Source organism: Musca vetustissima, unplaced genomic scaffold, assembly GCF_032173495.1.
Source record: "Musca vetustissima isolate MV318-11 ecotype Yass unplaced genomic scaffold, APGP_CSIRO_Mvet_v1 utg30831, whole genome shotgun sequence".
Lineage (NCBI taxonomy): Eukaryota > Metazoa > Arthropoda > Insecta > Diptera > Muscidae > Musca > Musca vetustissima.
Window position 1 is genome coordinate 77,383 of NW_026873322.1, and position 19,419 is coordinate 96,801.

Consider the following 19,419-nt stretch of genomic DNA (forward strand, 5'->3'; position numbering starts at 1 on the left):
AAATCGTGGGTAACGCTTGAGTCACTCTCGAAGAAAATATGACAGGACGGCCGTCTCGTAACTGTGACAGTCACGAAGAGGTACGCGTTTTACTTTAATAGTCAATCCACCCCGAGAGTGACGGGGCCAAAAAGAGTGTACTACGTCGCAGAAGGTCACTCCGATCCAAGGAGGTAACACCAGTTTTTTTTCCAGTTGCCAACATCAGCATGGATTCCGTAAGATGTACAGTACCACAATAACAGGACTTAGGTTATGGTGGCACTTGACCTATCGAAGTCCTTCGATACCGTCAACCATGCCAAGCTGTTCCAGGACATAGAGAAGACAAATCTCCGACCGTGTTCGTAACGTTGGGTAATCAACTTTATATGGGGACGCCAGTCGTATGTGGAATTCAGAAACTTAAATTCTGAACCATGTAGAGTGAAACAGGGAGTTCCCCATGACATAATTATGGAAGGTAGTCGCATTTGAGGAATTTATAATGGCAACACATTTTATTCTGCAACTCATAAACTTCTACATAGCTGATCTTGTAAATTACTTCAATCTGATTAATATGAAAATATCCGCCACACTATTCACCACATGGACGGCTGAAATGAAGCTCCGGCTGACACAAACTACCCCAAGATACTGAGAGTAACTTTCGATAGCATTTTCACGTCGTCTGCGCAAGTCACTGCCTTATGCGATAAGCTGAGAATTAGGAACAAGGTCCTCGCTAGTCGCTAGCCGGCAGCACATGGAATACTGTTAAAGAAACCTTGTTGACATCTTTTAAAGCAAATAAGCCCGTCAGTATTGAGCTATGTGACACCAGTGTGTTTTGCGAATGTAAATAATACGCAGTGGAAGAATATCCATACCTGTCAGAATTCCGCTCTGAGAACTGCAAGTCACTGCTTTATGCGATGAGCTCAGGAGTAGGAACAAGGTCCTCGCTAGTAGCTAGCCGGTTACATTTTGGACGCTGAAAAAGTAACTTTGTTGGCATCTTATAAAGCAATAGGCCGGTCAGTGGTAAGCTATGCTGTACCAGTTTGGTTTTCGAATGTAAGTGATACGCAGTTGAAGAATATCCAGTCCTGCCAGAATGCTGCTCTGAAAACTGCAACAGGGTGTCTTCTCAGGACTTCAGTGGACCATCTTTATGAGGAGATGAATTTCTTACCCCACCATTTGAACCAACTAAATGTTGTCAATGCTTGGGTATTATTGTCAATGCTTGGGTATTATTGGCTGGAACACTCCTGTCATAGTCTTATGGAGAGAATTCCCAGGCACTTCTGGAGAGATCTTCATTATCTAGAGAGGGATGTCCAAAGTTATAAGCGTGAACCTCTAGATCATTGAACCAACGAAGCAGTTGTGAATGGCATTCACACAGCCGCAGTCGCTCAGGCAGTACAGCAATATCGTGTGTATACCATAATCGGAAAATACCATAACACTAATAACAGAGGAGAAGCCAATAATAGAGGAGAAGCTAGGGAGCGCAAAAGTCGACTTTGAGACTTTTCAATTTTTGCCTCTGACCAAAAATTTGACTTTTCGATTATGTCAAACCTGTGCAAAGTCGATTTTCTATTTTTACCGAATAGATGTGTGACGTAGGGGATGATAGATACCAAACAACGGGTCTGATTGGCTTTAACGTGATAAAACCCAGGCTCTCCCCCTACTATAAAAACCAACGAAAAAACAAACCCCTCAATGTTGAAGACCCTCGCAAACGTATAAACGATCACGATCTGGACAGAACAAGGTGCTGTTTTCGCTTTGGCGAATGAACTTAAGAAACCGATATTATTGCCTTAAAAGAAATACAATGGAAAGGGACTGGCGTAGGTAAGTCAGGAGAATAGAAGTCTTCGTCTCCAGATTCATACCAGTAGATGAGTGAATTGCTATAATCCGTATAAAAGCGATTTTTTTTACATCAGTCTTATTTGCGCCCATGCTCCGACAGAAGACAAAGATGAGCAGACCAAAGACATATTTTACGAGCGCCTAGAAACAGTATATGTCTGCTGCCCTGGTTATGACATTAAAATGCTGCTAGGAGATTTTAATGCAAAAATCGGAAGGGAAAACATTTTCGTACCCTATGGAAAAATCAGCCTCCATGAAGAAACATCAGACATCGGCATTAGGTTGATTGACTTCGCGGGAAGGCCACCGGGATTGCTCTCGATCAAACAAAGAGAAATCAAATCGATCATCTTGTGAGCGAAAATCGAGTCGGACCACTACCTTGTAGCAGCCAAGGTTAGCACTCATCTTAAGGTGGCAGCAAAAGTGCGATCTAACACAACACGGTAGCAGAAGCCTATTTCGCTCAACTTACCCGCCTGCTTGACAAAAGCACTCCTTGTCCTTAATATAGAAGTCCAATGGCAAAGAATTGCCTACTCCCTACAAGCTGCAGCAAGAGCAATACTTGGGTACCAAGGACCACCATCAACAAACCCATGGTACGATCAGGAATGTCGTAATGCTACTGATGTGAAAAAATCGCAGCGTATTGGGCAACCCTGCAAACAGCAGCAACACGTAATCCGATGGAGAATTATCGGGAGAAAAGGAGAGAGGAGAAACATATTTTCAGAACAAAGAAGAAAGAACAAAAAAAAAAAAAAAATGTGAGCGTAAGCAAATCCAGATGTACAGGAGACAGAGTGAGGTCCGGAAGTTTTACCAACGAGTAAAACGGAGCACTTGACAGTTTGTCGTGTAACATTCTGCTGGAAAAGATCATACGGGAGGCAATGGTGAACAGACATGGCACTCTGTACACAAAGCAACACATATTACTCGCCTACGTCGATGACATTGACATTAGGTCGAACATTACGAACGCCAACAGCCACCTTTGAACGTATTGGAGTCTGCCAAAGTGGGTCTGGAATAAATGAAAGACCAAGCTGATGGACGTCTTACGTCCATTAGACTTGGACCAACTGTGGAACTTGAAAACCACAGCTTCCATCTGTTGAACGACTTTATATACCTCAGTACCGCCATAAACAAAACTGATAACATCATCGAAGCCAATAACAACATAATATTCCGCATACCAAAATAATATGTAACACGTGAAGGCTAGCTGAGCTATATTCTCTTGTCAGTGAATCCTTTATCTTAGTTACAGCTTCGAAACAGAACCTGTTCAGAGCATGCAATGAAAGTTTATTCTTGGTCATCCCGAAGCAGAACAAGTTCGGAGCAACTTTCAGTTTATAAGAGGATTATTTGTGTGTGGTTCTTGTTGTTAGTTTTATTTTTTCTGTTTAGAGAAGTATTGACATCGACAGAGAAGTGGCCAACAGGTTCTCCATGTTCGGCAAATTCAGTTGTATTTTAGCGTTTAGGTCGTAACATAAGTCTTGACTTCATTCAACCGGTGAAGTAACGGAACATCGTTTGAAATGCAACAAATAGCCGCCTTACTTGTGTTAGTGCTAGGGTTCATCATGCCAGTCGATGGTGCGAATGAAAGGTAAGTTAGCCTCCTCCCAAGAATTATTGAAATAAATACACAAGGAGATTTTAATTGATTTTTTTCTCACTTTTGCCGCCACTATTCGATTATTGCTCCCGGTGTCATCAAGTCCCATCGTTATTATACCGTTGTGGTATCGTTGCATGAGGCATTGAAGAATGCCATATTTACTATAAGCATCGATGGACCCAATTGCTCAATGTCCACAGTCTTACATGTGGAACCGAACCAAACCAAGTTCGTGAGTTTTCGACTGGGAAAATTGTTTAAAGGTGATCATAAACTAATCGTTGAGGGTATTAGTGGTCTAGTGTTTCGCAATGAAAGTCCCATAATTGCAATGAAAGTCCCATAATTGCAGAATTTACATACAAACTGATAAGATTGTGTACAAACCGGGGGATCAAGCTCAATATCGTGTTTTAATATTGGATGAGCATACGAGACCGCTGCGGATTAAAGACCCTGTTCGAATAATAGTAACGGTAAGTTAAAGGAAAGTGAAGTGAAGGATTTATCGTATGCTACACTAATTACAAAATTTTCCTTCTTGCAGAATGGTGAACTATATATTCCTAAGCAAGGTAGCGGTGTTTATTTCTCGAAGAGCCTTTACTATGGTACATTTAAAATTCCCCCCGACGTGGTTTTGGGTGATTGGAAAATACGAGTCTCAATAGAAGGGGAATACGATTTTCACAAAGAGAAACATATATCTGTTCGGGAAAATATTTCGCCGAAATTTAATGTTTACATTAAGACCCAGAAAGTGGTAACACGCAATGTGGATCGCATACAGGCCATGATATATGGAAAATATAATTCCGGCACCTATGTGGAGGGTAATGTGACGGCCAGACTTATTGATCCCAATCACAATAAAATTTTGCAAGAAAACCAATTCATTATAAAGGATACAATCAGTATTGAGTTTTCACAAATTGATGCTGAATTGCAGAATGTTAGCAGATTAAAGCTATGGGTCGAATTAACTGAACAGCATACGGGTCTGACAGAAAGTGGGGAGCTTTATATGCCCCTACATGATGTGCCGTATTATATTGAAGTTTCAAGAGACTCTATCGAATTGCGTGAAGGTAAGCCATATCGTGTGACATCCAAGGTAAGATATTGGAACGGTGCACCGGTTTCGGATAACTCAATGCCGGTTATTTTGCAACATGGCGATAAGAAATATAGGGCCTATTTAAATTCGAATGGAGAGGCCTTATTTGATTTTTTGATTTTTTTTGATCACCAAAATGCCGATTATTTGTTTCGCAGTGACAATGCCACCTTTAATTGGCCAAAATATTTGCGAATGACTCAAAGGGGGACCAGAGCGAATCATATTTTACCCTGCAAAGAAATGTGTAGGTGTTTTCCAAAAAAAAAAAATTAATTTGAAAAATCCAAACTTGGCCCTGTTTTGAAATTTTCTATTTAAAATGGCACGTCCGATCATTCTTTAAAAACCCACGCCTAAAAGTATTCTTTAAAAACCCACGCCTAAAAGTATTCTTTAAAAACCCACGCCTAAATGTATTCTTTAAAAACCCACGCCTAAAAGTATTCTTTAAAAACCCACGCCTAAAAGTATTCTTTAAAACCCCACGCCTAAAAGTATTCTTTAAAAACCCACGCCTAAAAGTATTCTTTAAAAAGCCACGCCTAAAATTATTCTTTAAAAAGCCACGCCTAAAATTATTCTTTAAAAACCCACGCCTGAAATTATTTTTTAAAAACCCACGCCTTAAATTGTTCTTTAAAAACCCACGTCTAAAATTATTCTTCAAAAACCCACGCCTAAAATTATTCTTTAAAAACCCACGCCTAAAAGTAGTCTTTAATAACCCACGCCTAAAATTATTCTTTAAAAACCCACGCCTAAAATTATTCTTCAAAAACCCACGCCTAAAATTATTCTTTAAAAACCCACACCTAAAAGTAGTCTTTAATAACCCACGCCTAAAATTATTCTTTAAAAACCCACGCCTAAAATTATTCTTCAAAAACCCACGCCTAAAATTATTCTTTAAAAACCCACACCTAAAAGTAGTCTTTAATAACCCACGCCTAAAATTATTCTTTAAAAACCCACGCCTAAAATTTTCTTTAAAAACCCAACGCCTAAAATTATTCTTTAAAAATCCACGCCTAAAATTATTCTTTAAAAAGCCACGCCTAAAATTATTCTTTAAAAAGCCACGCCTAAAATTATTCTTTAAAAACCACGCCTAAAATTATTTTTTAAAAACCCACGCCTAAAATTATTCTTTAAAAACCGACGCCTAAAATTATTCTTTAAAAACCGACGCCTAAAATTATTCTTTAAAAACCGACGCCTAAAATTATTCTTTAAAAACCGACGCCTAAAATTATTCTTTAAAAACACACGCCTAAAATTATTCTTTAAAAACCCACGCCTAAAATTATTCTTTAAAAACCCACGCCTAAAATTATTCTTTAAAAACCCACGCCTAAAATTATTCTTTAAAAACCGACGCCTAAAATTAGTCTTTAAAAACCCACGCCTAAAATTATTCTTTAAAAACCCACGCCTAAAATCATTCTTTAAAAGCCCACGCCTAAAATTATTCTTTAAAAACCCACGCCTAAAATTATTCTTTAAAAACCGACGCCTAAAATTAGTCTTTAAAAACCCACGCCTAAAATTATTCTTTAAAAACCCACGCCTAAAATCATTCTTTAAAAGCCCACGCCTAAAATTATTCTTTAAAAACCCACGCCTAAAATTATTCTTTAAAAACCGACGCCTAAAATTAGTCTTTAAAAACCCACGCCTAAAATTATTCTTTAAAAACCCACGCCTAAAATCATTCTTTAAAAGCCCACGCCTAAAATTATTCTTTAAAAACCCACGCCTAAAATTATTCTTTAAAAACCGACGCCTAAAATTAGTCTTTAAAAACCCACGCCTAAAATTATTCTTTAAAAACCCACGCCTAAAATCATTCTTTAAAAGCCCACGCCTAAAATTATTCTTTAAAAACCCACGCCTAAAATTATTCTTTAAAAACCCACGCCTAAAATTATTCTTTAAAAACCCACGCCTAAAATTATTCTTTAAAAACCCACGCCTAAAATTATTCTTTAAAAACCGACGCCTAAAATTATTCTTTAAAACCCCACGCCTAAAATTGTTCTTTAAAAACTCACGCCTAAAATTATTCTTTAAAAACCCTCGCCTAAAATTATTCTTTAAAAACCCTCGCCTAAAATTATTCTTTAAAAACCCTCGCCTAAAATTTTTCTTTAAAACCGCACGCCTGAAAAACATATTCTTTAAAAACAAATCACGCCTTGTGTAGGTCCCCGAAAAAATATTCTGTAAAATACAAACCACGCCTTGTGTAGGTCCCTGAAAAAATATTCTTTAAAAAATCCACGCCATCCACCTGAAAAAAATATTCCTTAAAAATCCACGCCTTGTGCAGGTTCCTAGAAAAATATTCTTAAAAAAAAAAACGTTTCGCTTTGCCTTCCTATTCCCAGCTTTCCCCGTTTGAATGAACCCCTGGAACGTTTCGCTTTGCCTTCCTATTCCCAGCTTTCCCCGTTTGAATGAACCCCTGGATATTCTGGTCAACTCCTTCGTGGAAATACCCTATCTGATTTAAACAGTTATGGGTCATTCGAATATCCTTCATGCTGAACGCATTGAAGTACCTGCCGGCCAAAAAACCCAACCATAACAATAATACCAACCCTGGAAATGATATGCTGTGGCTATGTTTATGTCTACTGTATTCAAGATGGCAAGTTGCGTTATGCGGAATTGAAGTTGTTTTTGCAATTGGATTTTGAAAATCAGGTAGAGTCAATCCATATCAAAAAAATATATGTATATATATATATTGAAATACAATTTTGTTAGGTTGAAATAAGTGCACCCAGTGCAGCAAAACCGGGTGAAGAAGTTACTATCGAAGTGAAGGCTCAACCGGATAGTCTGGTCGGTCTATTGGCTGTCGATGTTGGCATACATACATACGATCCATCACATGATCTCAATCGTAAACGTATTCTGCAATCTATGTTATATGATGTTTCAGCATTGCCATTCCCAGCTGTTGTTTATCCGGGTCTGCTATCGGGTAGTATTACCCTAACAAGTGCCCATTATGAGTTTGTGCCAGATAGTGGTAAGTGTTTTATTATTATTTATTTCTTGCAAATATATCAATATTAAAATTTGTTTTCTATTTAGCCAATAAATCAAACACTATTCCCGCTAGTACTGCCATTCCGGCTGCGATGAGTCCATACCGCGCAAATTCTCTTCCATTCCTTACGGACCCATGGATTTTTGAAAATTATGATATGTAAGTTTTTTTTAACTCCTAAACTAAAATCGTTATGTTGATTTCCATATTCTAGAAGATGGGATCTTATAGGGAATAGTTTTCACTATGAGGATCTCTATTTTATAAAATACCCTTTTTTTCTTTGCAAATATTTTCAGTACCAACAGCACAACCCTATTAAAATTTGTGATGCCGAATTCGAGTAACTCCTGGTTTATAACAGCATTTTCAATCCATGAGAAAACTGGCCTCGGCATTGTGGATACACCCATTTATTTAATTAACGATTCCGATTTTTAAGAAATCTGTATAGGAACTGTAATAATCCTGTAATATTAATAAGAATAAATAAATGAAATTAGAACGATATTGATAATTTTTGGAACCTATTGAGAACTCGAAATTTAGTGATGGGATTGGTGGTATAATGTTAGGTTTTGAGCTGTAAAAATGATCTCAGCCACAGACCAATAGGACGAAGATCCGTCGGCTGAACTGGACATGAAAATAAATGGCCTGTATCATACGGGCCCTGCCTGCATGTGAAATAAATGTTTTCCATCCCGGCGACTCTCGCTTGATACATATTTAGGACGACTGACCAAAGCTGCGCTAAGATAGTTTTGGTTCTTCTGGGCAGAGTCTTCTCACCTTCGGCTACCGCTGGAGGTTGACAGTTAAGGACACGGTTTGGTTCATGCTCATTGACAGTTTGCTGGTCTGAGTGTGAACAGTTCTCGCTTGATGTCCTTCCGGATATGTCGTGTGGATGAATCCACCAGGATGCGTGGGCAGATGGCATGCCAGCAGAAACTGTCTGGTTGCTACACTGACAGAATGCGATACGTACGTAGTACATTATTCTGTGTGGTTTGAAGCATTCTCCATTGCGAATTGCTAATGAACAAAGTTGAGGACCGATATACATACAACTTTGTAAGCGGCCTCCATGTCCCATGTAGTTCCCGATATGGCTTTGAGCACCCTTTTACTATTCTAAACTTTTATTTTCAGCGCTGCGGTGTGCCTGGAGAATCAGGAGGCTTTCAAGGTGATTCATAGTATTTTAGGATTCTGACCGTTGGAATGGTCCTTAGTCGATAAGTTTAATTGTCGCATGATCTCCTTTGCCCACGATGTGAAGATAGTGGAGGTTGGTTTAGATGGAGAAATCTGCAAGTTTCTACCCTGAAAGAATGTGACTACCGAAGACAAGTAGGGTTTGATTTTGTCTTCGATTTTCACTACATCTACTTACGTGACGCCCATTTTTTATTTTGAGGCTCTTCGACGTCTGTCCCCTGAACTCAACATATGTCTGCCTGTCTTCTAAGCTTTAGGTTCCCCGTCATGGATGGCAGCAGGAGGTACTCCAAACCATTCGCTAGTGGTGACAGAAGGGAGATAGGCCGATATGAATCTCCCCGATTAGCTTATTTGTCCGGTTTTGGCAGTGGGATAATTCTCGCCATCTTCCAAACCTCCGGTATTACTGATTGATTGATGGAAAGAGTGAGAATGTGTGCTAAATATCACTTTGCTGCTGGGCCGATATGTTTGAGCATGACCATTGAGATGCCGTCAGGCCCTAAGGAATGACAAATTTATTACACACTCCAACTTATGCTGGAGGGTATACTAAGCAAGTAAAAACCTCGCTGAGTTTGTCGGGCCCATGTGATGTGCATTCAAAAATTTTTAAAAAGGTCGGGACCTTTATATTGAGACTTTCTTATTGTAAATTTTCTGCTAGCAGTTTGTTTATGCTTTGAGAAAGCTATGCCCATTACATTACAGATACTCAGGTTGGAAAACTGGGCTAGGAACTTTGGCATACAGAACATAAAGCGGGAGGATATCCTTTATATAGGAAATGTGTTAAAACATGAACCTACATGGCAATATTTTGCAAATATGTTTCTCACCCTTTAAGAATTCTTACTCACTTAGCTGGCTTGAAACAGAACATTTGTTCCAGAAGCCGATTTTAAAAATTATTTCTAGGCGTGTCGGTCTTGTGCGCAGCTCTTCTAATTTGAAAGATTTCGAATTGTTGTCTTGCACTTGATTATTCCATTGAATTCGTGGCCTTCCCCTCCATTAGCCCTCTGCGTCCCATCCACTAGCCCGACAAATTTTGATCCATGTAAGCTCGTACATCCCCATGTTGATATTACGCTGGCACCTGGCGAAGATATATAAAATTAGCCTTATAGAGCGGGAAAACTACAATAGTTTAAAGTGTGTATTCATTTTTTTGAAGCACCCTGCATATTATTATCGGGACAAGGAGTGCTTTCGTCAAGCAAAAGGGTAAGTTGATCGAAGTAGGCATCTGCTACTGTTATGTTTGCAGCTTTTCGATGTCGAGTTTCCGTGTTGTGTTAGATCGTAGCTTTGCTGCTATATTAAGACGAGTGCGAACTTTAGCTGCTACAAGGTAGTGGTCCGACTCGATTTTCGCTCCTTGGATCGATCGAACGTCTAAAAAACTGGATGAATGCCTTCCGTCTATCACAATATGATCAACTTGAATTCTCGTTGTTCGATCGGGAGAAATCCAGGTGGCCTTGTGTATATCGAGATGCTTGAATCTTAGCTACAAAGTCAATCAGCCGTTGCCGGATGTTTCTTTGTGTAGGCTGGTTTTTATACCCTTTACCACACTGTGGTACAGGGTATTATGTCTTTGTGCATATGTTTGTAATAGGCAAAAGAGAATATGCATAGAATCACTTTCTGAGTCGATTTATGCATGTCTGTCTGTCCGTCTGTCCATGTTAAATTGTAAATAAAGTGTAGGTCGCATTTATTATCCGAATGAGATGAAATTTGGCACAGACCATTTATTTGGCCCAGGGACGAACCCTATTGAAATTGGGAAAAATCGGTTCAGATTTAGATATAGCTCCCATATATATGTTCGCCCGATTTTTCGCAAATGGTGCACCAAAGAGGCAAATGTAGGTCGATTGGCACGAAATTTTGCACAACGTACTGAAGTTATGATAAACTAACGTGTGCCAAGTTTTATTGAAATCGGTTCAGATTTAGATATAGCTCCCATATACATGTTCGTCCAATTTTTCGCAAATGGTGCACCAAAGATTTAAAGTGTGTTCGATTGGCACAACATTACGCGCAACGTATCGAAATGGATCTGGGTTAACCGTTATATGGGGGCTACCCGAAAAAGTGGACCGATACTTATAATTTTTAGTAGAGACATTTGGTACGTGGACCGATAAAGCTTATCTTCGGACCTGCAGACAAGAGACAACTTTATGCAAAATTTTGGCGATCTATCTCAATTTGTTTAGACGCTAGAGTGATTAAAACAGAAAGACGGACCTTCAGAAATCGTCATAGAATTTTACGCTGATCAAGAATATATATACTTTATACAAATATATCCGGTTATTGATCGTTGGGTTAAGTCGGTTCCCATATAGACACAGATCACATATTTAACTTAGTCGAATTTCATGTCAATGGTCCTTCAAAAATTCAATGTCTGTTAGGATATATTTCTTGAATATAGCCAAAGTGGTAAAGGGTATCCGCCCCGTCCGCCCCGTCCGACTTTACTACTTTCCTTACTGGTTTTCTATGTGTGTGAGCAATAATTTTTCCCTTCCGATTTTTGTATTAAAATATTCTTGCAGAAGTTTAATGTTATGGCCAGGGCAGCGGCCATATGATGTTTCTAGGCGCTCGTAAAATATGTCTTTGGTCTACTCATCATTGTCTTCCGTCGGAGCATGGGCACAAATAAGACTGATGTGAAAAACATTGAAGGCTAATGTTTGTTTTTTGTTCCTGTGTCTCATTCAAACTCCTTTTCTTGAAGATTTAAATGTAGAATTAACAAATATTATGAAGAGCCACAAGAGAGAGAGACCAAGTATCCAGTTTACCAAACATACATAATACGACGATGAAAAATACTAATTGCTTACAAATGCATTATCAAATCCTTTGTCGTAATTATAAATGTAGTTTGTATGCTTGACCATTCTCAACAAACCAGTTCAGAACACCAATTTAGTTTCATTGTTTTGTGTTTTATTCTGGATGGAGGGAAAAATTTACATTGCGAACAAACAAACCTGTCTGTAGCGCTTACACATTCAGTTGTAATTCGGCATTTGGACCAAACATAAGCCCGGCTTTATTCAGCCGGTGAAGTAGCACAATATTTTTTTTTTGAATAAAATGCGGCAAATATTCACCTTATTCGTGTTGGTGTTAGGCTTCTTCATGCAGGTTGAGGGTGCAAATGAAAGGTAAGTTAGCCACCATGAAAAGGATTATTTGCTTATTGTATTGATCACATCATTTATTATGCAGCTACTATTCGGTTATTGCCCCCGGCGTTATTAAGCCCTTTCGCAATTACACGGTGGTGGTAACGCTTCATGAGGCTCTGGAGCAGGCAAAATTTAATATTCGCATCAATGGTCCCTACTATCAAATGAACAATGTTGTTTATTTGCAACCTAATGAAACTAAGTCGGTTATTTTTCGACCAGAGAAGTTGGTTGAAGGTCCTCATAAACTAGTCGTTGAGGGTGCTAGTAGTGGTCAAGTGTTTAATTGCCCATCATAATGTTGGACCCAAAGTATGCATACAAACTGACAAGGCTGTATATAGACCGGGCGAACAAGTACAATATCGTGTTTTAATATTGGATGAACACACAAGACCCTTTCAGATTGATGATCCTGTACGAATTGAAATTATGGTGAGTGAGAATCAGAGCGAATAATAGGAAGCAAAATGCAATAGGAAATCGACGTTAATCCTTTCAGTGTCAAGAAAAAAAATTGTTGGAATAAAAATCTAAAATTTTGTTTTTAAAATTATATAATGGTATAGCGTTTAGAAAAACCAGTAAGGAAAGTAGTAAAGTCGGACGGGGCCGACTATATGATACCCTTCACCACTATGGGTATATTAAACAGGACTATTAACATGTAATTGGATGAAAAAAAGTAATATTTATCTAAATGTGAATCTACCTAGATCTATCCTTAAAGTATGTTAATCGACTTCAAACAAATATAAATAAGTCCGTTGGGCTATGTCTGTACTTCTAGAAAACGCAACTACGTAATTGTATGCTCAATTTTGTGCGTTGTGCACAATTTGATGTCAATCTGACTAACATGAGGAGTCTGATGCCCAATTTACTTGAAATCGGTCGAAAATATATATGGAAGCTCTATCCAAATATTAAGCGATTTCAAACAAACTTGTCACAGGTTAGGTTATACTAATTTCAGAACGTTTTGTTTCTATTGGTTCCTTAGTACGTCAATTACTTAAAATCAATCTATAATAAAAGGGAGCTATATCTAAATCTGGACCGATTTTCACGAAACTTGGTAGACATCATTCTAGGCTCAATTCAGTGCGTTATGCCAAATTTCGTGCAAATCGAAAGTTATATAGGGACTTTGAGGCACCATTTACATGAAATCGGACGAAACTATATATGGGAGCTATATCTAAATCTGGACCGATTTTCTCCAAACTTGGCAGACATCACTCTAGGCTTAATTCAGTACGTTATGCCAAATTTCGTGCAAATCAAAAGATATATAGGGACTTTGGGGCACCATTTACATGAAATCGTACGAAACTATATATGGGAGCTATATCTAAATCTGGACCGATTTTCTCGAAACTTGGTAGACATCATTCCAGGCTCAATTCAGTACGTTATGCCAAATTTCGTGCAAATCGAAAGTTATATAGGGACTTTGAGGCACCATTTACATGAAATCGGACGAAACTATATATGGGAGCTATATCTAAATTTGGACCGATTTTCTCCAAACTTGGCAGACATCACTCTAGGCTTAATTCAGTACGTTATGCCAAATTTCGTGCAAATCGAAAGTTATATAGGGACTTTGAGGCACCATTTACATGAAATCGGACGAAACTATATATGGGAGCTATATCTAAATCTGGACCGATTTTCTCCAAACTTGGCAGACATCACTCTAGGCTTGATTCAGTACGTTATGCCAAATTTCGTGCAAATCAAAAGATATATACGGACTTTGGGGCACCATTTACATGAAATCGTACGAAACTATATATGGGAGCTAAATCTAAATCTGGACCGATTTTCTCCAAACTTGTTAGACATCATTCTAAGCTCAATTCAGTACGTTATGCCAAATTTCGCGCAAATCGAAAGATATATAGGGACTTTGGGGCACCTTTTACATGAAATCGGACGAAACTATATATGGGAGCTATATCTAAATCTGGACCGATTTTCTCCAAACTTGGCAGACATCACTCTAGGCTTAATTCAGTACGTTATACCAAATTTCGTGCAAATCAAAAGATATATAGGAACTTTGGGGCACCATATACATGAAATCGGACGAAACTATATATGGGAGCTATATCTAAATCTGGACCGATTTTCACGAAACTTGGCAGACATCATTCTAGACCTAAATGATTAAGCTGTACCAAATTTCGTGCAAATCGAAAGATATATAGGGGCCGTTTACATTAAATCGGTTAAATATATATATGGGAGCTATATCTAAATCTGAACCGATCTTTCCCAATTTCAATAGGGTTCGTCCTTGGGCCGAATAAGTGACCTATGCCAAATTTCATTCAATTCGGATCATAAATGCGACCTGTACTTTGTTTACAATTTAACATGGACAGACAGACAGACAGACAGACGGACAGACGGACGGACGGACGGACATGCATAAATCGACTTAGAAAGTGATTCTATGCATATTCTCAAAAGGAACCATGTGTCTATCTCGTTTCCTTTTGCCTGTTACAAACATATGCACAAAGACATAATACCCTGTACCACAGTGTGGTGAAGGGTATAAATAGCAATTTTAATTTTAACCCTCGGTCAGTTTCGTCTGTCTTTTAGCAAAAACAAAACGATCAATAGTAAATGTACATAAAATAATCGAAAAATCACAAAGAAAGAGAGTAATTTTAAATGTCGAATATATTCGACAAAAACACTGAAAGGGTTAAAGTACTAGTACTGAAGAGCCAAGGTTTGCACTCGCCTTAATGTAGCAGCAAAGGTGCAATGACTGCAAACTGCAGCAAAAGCAACAATTGAGTACCAAGAACCGTCATCAAGAAACCCATGGTACGATCAGGATATCGTAATGCTACTGAGGTGAAAAGAACGAAGTATATATGGTAACATTGCAAACAGTAGCAACACGTAATGCGAGAGAGAATTTTCGAAAGAAAAGGGGAGAGAAGATGGTGCGGGTACATCCTACTGTAGGGATGAGGAAGGAAAACTGGAGACAGATACAGACAACGTGTTGAGGATCTGAAAGGAGCATTTTACAAAGCTTCTGGTATCAAAGAGTATCGATGAAGAACATAACCCAAGACTAATAAGAGATGACGGAATAGTGTGTATACCACTATGCAATATGAAGTCAGAATAGCAAGTAGTCGGCTGAAGAATAATAAAACAACAGTTGCCGATTGGTTACCAGCCGAACTATTCAAAACTAGTCAGATGCTGGTCAGGAGCATGCACCAGCTGATTAGTACAATTTGCATAGATGAATGCATGGCCAATGATTGGGACATCAGCATTCTGTGCACAAAAAAGGAGACAATACGATATGTGCCAACTGTAGAGGAATAACCCTCCTTCGCATATAAAGTTCTATCCAGCATGCTGTGTGAGACGACTGAAGCTAATGGCCAATGAAATTATTGGACCATACCAATGCGGCTTCAGGCCTGGCAAATTCGCACTTGACCAGATTTTTACTCAGAGGTGTTTAAAGCCATGCCTGCAAAATTAATACGGCTCTTGAAAAATACAGCTTTGAGGTAGTGAACGATTTTATATACCGCGCCATAAACAAAACTAATAACATCAGCTTTGACATCTGGAGAAGAGTAGTGTTGGCCAACAGACGCTACTATGATCTGAGTAAGCAATTCAAAAGCAAGGCCACCAGACCAAACTCACACTCTACAAGACGCTGATAATACCCGTGCTGTTACATAGATCAGAAGCATGGGTACTTGCGCCAACAGATGAGGCAGCTTTTGGAGTGTTTGAGAGAAAAAGTTTTCCGAAAGATCTATGGGTCGATCTGCATCGATAGTGAAATTTAACGACTCATTAATGCATATCACTTCTTAGGCTTTTAATGTAGTTTTTATGTGTCATATATCGAAATCGATTAATAACAACTTGCGTGTTTCATAAAGTAACGCGACGAGAATATTAAATAACTCCTGTTTCCTCTCTCTCTTTCCATTTTCAGGATGGTCAAATAAATCGTGTTCGCCTTTACAACGATGTTGACATCTCGTCGAGCATTTACACCGGGGAATTTCAACTTTCCCACTATCCGGTTACGGCAGATTGGAAAATACGTGTCACTATAGGCGGTAAATATGATTATCGAGAAGAGAAAGTGATACATGTTCGGAAATATAGGCTGCACAGAGCTGCGGTTTTGGATAGATCAAATTCGATCATTATGCAACATGGCGATAAGGATTACAGTGCCGATTTAAATTCAAGTAAAGAGGTCATGTTTGAATTTGAGCATAATCCAAATGCTCAGCATTTATTCCGCTCTGGAAATTCTACCTTTAACTTAGCGAACCAAATTGGCGATAACTCGTTGGCCGACAAATCGGATTCATATTTGTACCTGAAAATAAAAAAGAATGCGTAAGTAGAACATATTTTATTTTATAGCCTCTTCAAGACCTAGAGCGTGGACCTAGAGGGTGCACTGAAAATAGCATACGACGCTTAACAATCTTTAATATTGTTAGCTCTATCGGGATATTAACAGACGGATATAGACATTTATTATATTATTCTGATCAACCTTGTGATGGAGGATTGAAAAATCAGCGCCTCATGTCGATTCCTTTCCTGTATTAATTTTCCCTCACATTTGCAGCCTTCCGTGGTTGCATGAACCGCTGGAGATTGTGGTGAACTCCTCGGTGGAAATACCCTACTTGGTTTACACAATTATGGGTCATTCGAATATCATCCATGCCGAACGTATCTATGTACCTGCTGGCCAAAAGACCTATACAATAAAACTCATACCATCCCTAGAAATGATAAATCATGGCTATGTTTACGTCCACTTTATTCAGGATGGAATTCTGCATTATGCTGAACTGGATCTGGAGCTACCGCTGGAATTTGAAAATAAGGTAACTTAAGTAAAACGGTGAAACCTTATTGATTTCGACTTCATCTTCCTTAGGTTGAAATAACTGCACCCTCTGAAACAAAACCTGGTCAGGAAGTAACTTTCGAAGTGAAAGCTCAAGCTGGAAGTCTGATCGGACTATTGGCTGTCGATATTGGTGTTTATTTTTTAGATCCCTCATATGATCTAAATCGTGATACAATTCTGGCTTCAATGAAAGCTGATGTTTCCACTTTGCCTTTTCCGGCTTCCGTTTATCCGGGTCTGCTATCCGGTGTTATTACCCTTACCAATGCCTATTATGAATTTAAGCCAGCTAGTGGTAAGTTTTTCTAATCAGATTTTTCAAAAATATTTGTTATTCCAAAATATCTCTCTTTTTAGCTAATAAAGCTGGTAGTCCTGCTACGTCTAGCCGTGCTGCGATGAGTCCTTCTAGAGCAAATCCTCTCAGATATCGTCAACGATTTCCCGATACATGGATTTTTCAAAATTACGAAATGTAAGTTCTGAAAACTATACCATTATAGGGTTTTATATAGTCTAGAAGACCAGGACATTCAAGGTTGTCCAGTCTGCTTCTCATTTATTGAATAGAAATAGATAAGGGCTACTTCTTCTTATATAGAATAGAAGTAGGTCGAGCATACTACTTCCTCTATAGAATAGAAGCAGGTCTACTTCTTCTTCTGTAGAATAAATGTAGAGCTACTTCTTCTTCTGCAGAATAAATGTAGGTCCAGTCAGCTTCTTCTTCTATAAAATAGAAGTAGGTCGGGTCTACTTTTTCTTCTATAGAATACTTCTATTCTATAGAAGAAGAAATAGACCCGTCCAGTCTGCTACTTCTTATTCTGTGGAAGAGAAGTAAGTCGAATCTACTTCTTCTATGGAATAGAAGTAGGTCAGGACTACTTATTTTTCTATTGAGTCTTCCACATTCTAGAAGACTAGATCCTATAGGGAATATTCATCTCTATTAGGTCCTCTATTTCATATTCGACCCTTGTGAGTTCCACTTGAAAATATAATCCCTTCTTTTGTCCTAACTTTTCAGCCGCAACAATATCACCCACCTGAAATTTAAAATGCCCGACACCATCACCTCCTGGTCTATAACAGCATTTTCGTTAAACGAAAAAACTGGCCTGGGCATAATAAATCGGCCCACCTATATATCCAACAATCTTGACTTCTACATACGCCTCCATTTACCCTATTCGGTGAAACGTGGTGATATGACAACCATACCTCTCATGGCTTATAATTATCGCAAAGAAGATTTAGATTTGGAAATTACCCTCTATAATGATGATGGAGATTTCGATTTGTTGGTTCCGGGTCAGGGCGAAGCCAAAATCAGCTGTGATGATAATAAATGTGTTCAAAGCCTAAAATTGTTATCATTTACGACAGCGCCTTTGTCGTTTCTGATACAGCCCAAAATACTAGGTGAAATAAGTCTGCGGGTATCCGCCACCAGCTCGCAAATCGAAGACGGAGTAATACGTAAACTTCGTGTAGAACCGGAAGGCATAATGAGGCGGCGCCATAAGCCATTGTATATCAATGGCTCGTCTGAGGAAACGACACGAACTACTTTCCACATAGACCTGCCCCATGATGTTGTGCCACAATCAGAGGTCATAACACTCTCGGTAAGTGGCGATCCATTGGCTCCAACTCTCAAGAACCTCAATGATTTGGTAGTAATACCCTTGGGTTCGGCAGAAGAGGATATTGTGAATTTTGCTGCAAATGTTTTAGTTCTGCAATATCTACAAGCCACTGGAAGAGATTTCACCGAAAAGGAGCTGATGACCAAGTTAAAGAATTTCCTTGAAATTCGTTATCAGCAACAGCTGTCATATCGCCATTCGAACGGTGGCTATAGCGTCTTTGGCCAGGCGAATGATGCAGAACCAAGTACATGGCTAACCGCTTATGTGGTGAGATTTTTCATCAAAGCTACGAAATATTTACCAGTGATGGAGGCTCATATTGTCGATTCGGGATTGTCATACTTGGCCAGTACACAGCGTCGGAATGGTAGTTTCCCATGTACAGGTTATCTTTTAAATCCGGCTCAACAGAATCGTTATGGTAGTACGGCATTTATTCTGATGGCATTCTTGGAGAATAAGGTGAGCAATTCCTGCAAAGTATAGAAGGCCAGATTTTTGTTGAGTAGAATAGAAGTAGGTCAGGAGGCCTGCTGATTTCTACTTCTATAGAATAGAAGTAGGTCAGGAGGAGGCCTGCTGCTTCCTACTTCTATAGAATAGAAGTAGGTCAGGAGGAGGACTGGTCAGGAGGAGGCCTGCTACTTCCTACTTCTATAGAACAGAAGTA

The 19,419-nt window shown here is 38.9% G+C and overlaps 1 protein-coding gene across 1 annotated transcript; it reads left to right on the forward strand.

Annotated features, from left to right (window-relative positions):
• The first annotated feature begins 12,051 nt into the window (after positions 1 to 12,051).
• LOC133324058 (thioester-containing protein 1 allele S3-like) lies at positions 12,052 to 19,235 on the forward strand. The gene is made up of 7 exons (XM_061532947.1): positions 12,052 to 12,122; positions 12,187 to 12,424; positions 16,150 to 16,565; positions 16,804 to 17,068; positions 17,122 to 17,389; positions 17,452 to 17,569; positions 18,125 to 19,235. The coding sequence occupies exons 1-7, from the start codon at positions 12,052 to 12,054 to the stop codon at positions 19,233 to 19,235; spliced, it is 2,487 nt and encodes an 828-aa protein (XP_061388931.1).
• Positions 19,236 to 19,419: the final 184 nt, after the last annotated feature.

What these genes read in the sequence shown, in the direction of transcription:
- LOC133324058 (XM_061532947.1), top strand. Translation starts at nt 12,052, where the DNA reads ATGCGGCAAATATTCACCTTATTCGTGTTGGTGTTAGGCTTCTTCATG. An exon ending in TGAATTTAAGCCAGCTAGTG is followed by an intron (nt 17,390 to 17,451) that starts GTAAGTTTTTCT and finishes CTCTCTTTTTAG; the next exon opens with CTAATAAAGCTGGTAGTCCT. An exon ending in ATTTTTCAAAATTACGAAAT is followed by an intron (nt 17,570 to 18,124) that starts GTAAGTTCTGAA and finishes CTAACTTTTCAG; the next exon opens with CCGCAACAATATCACCCACC.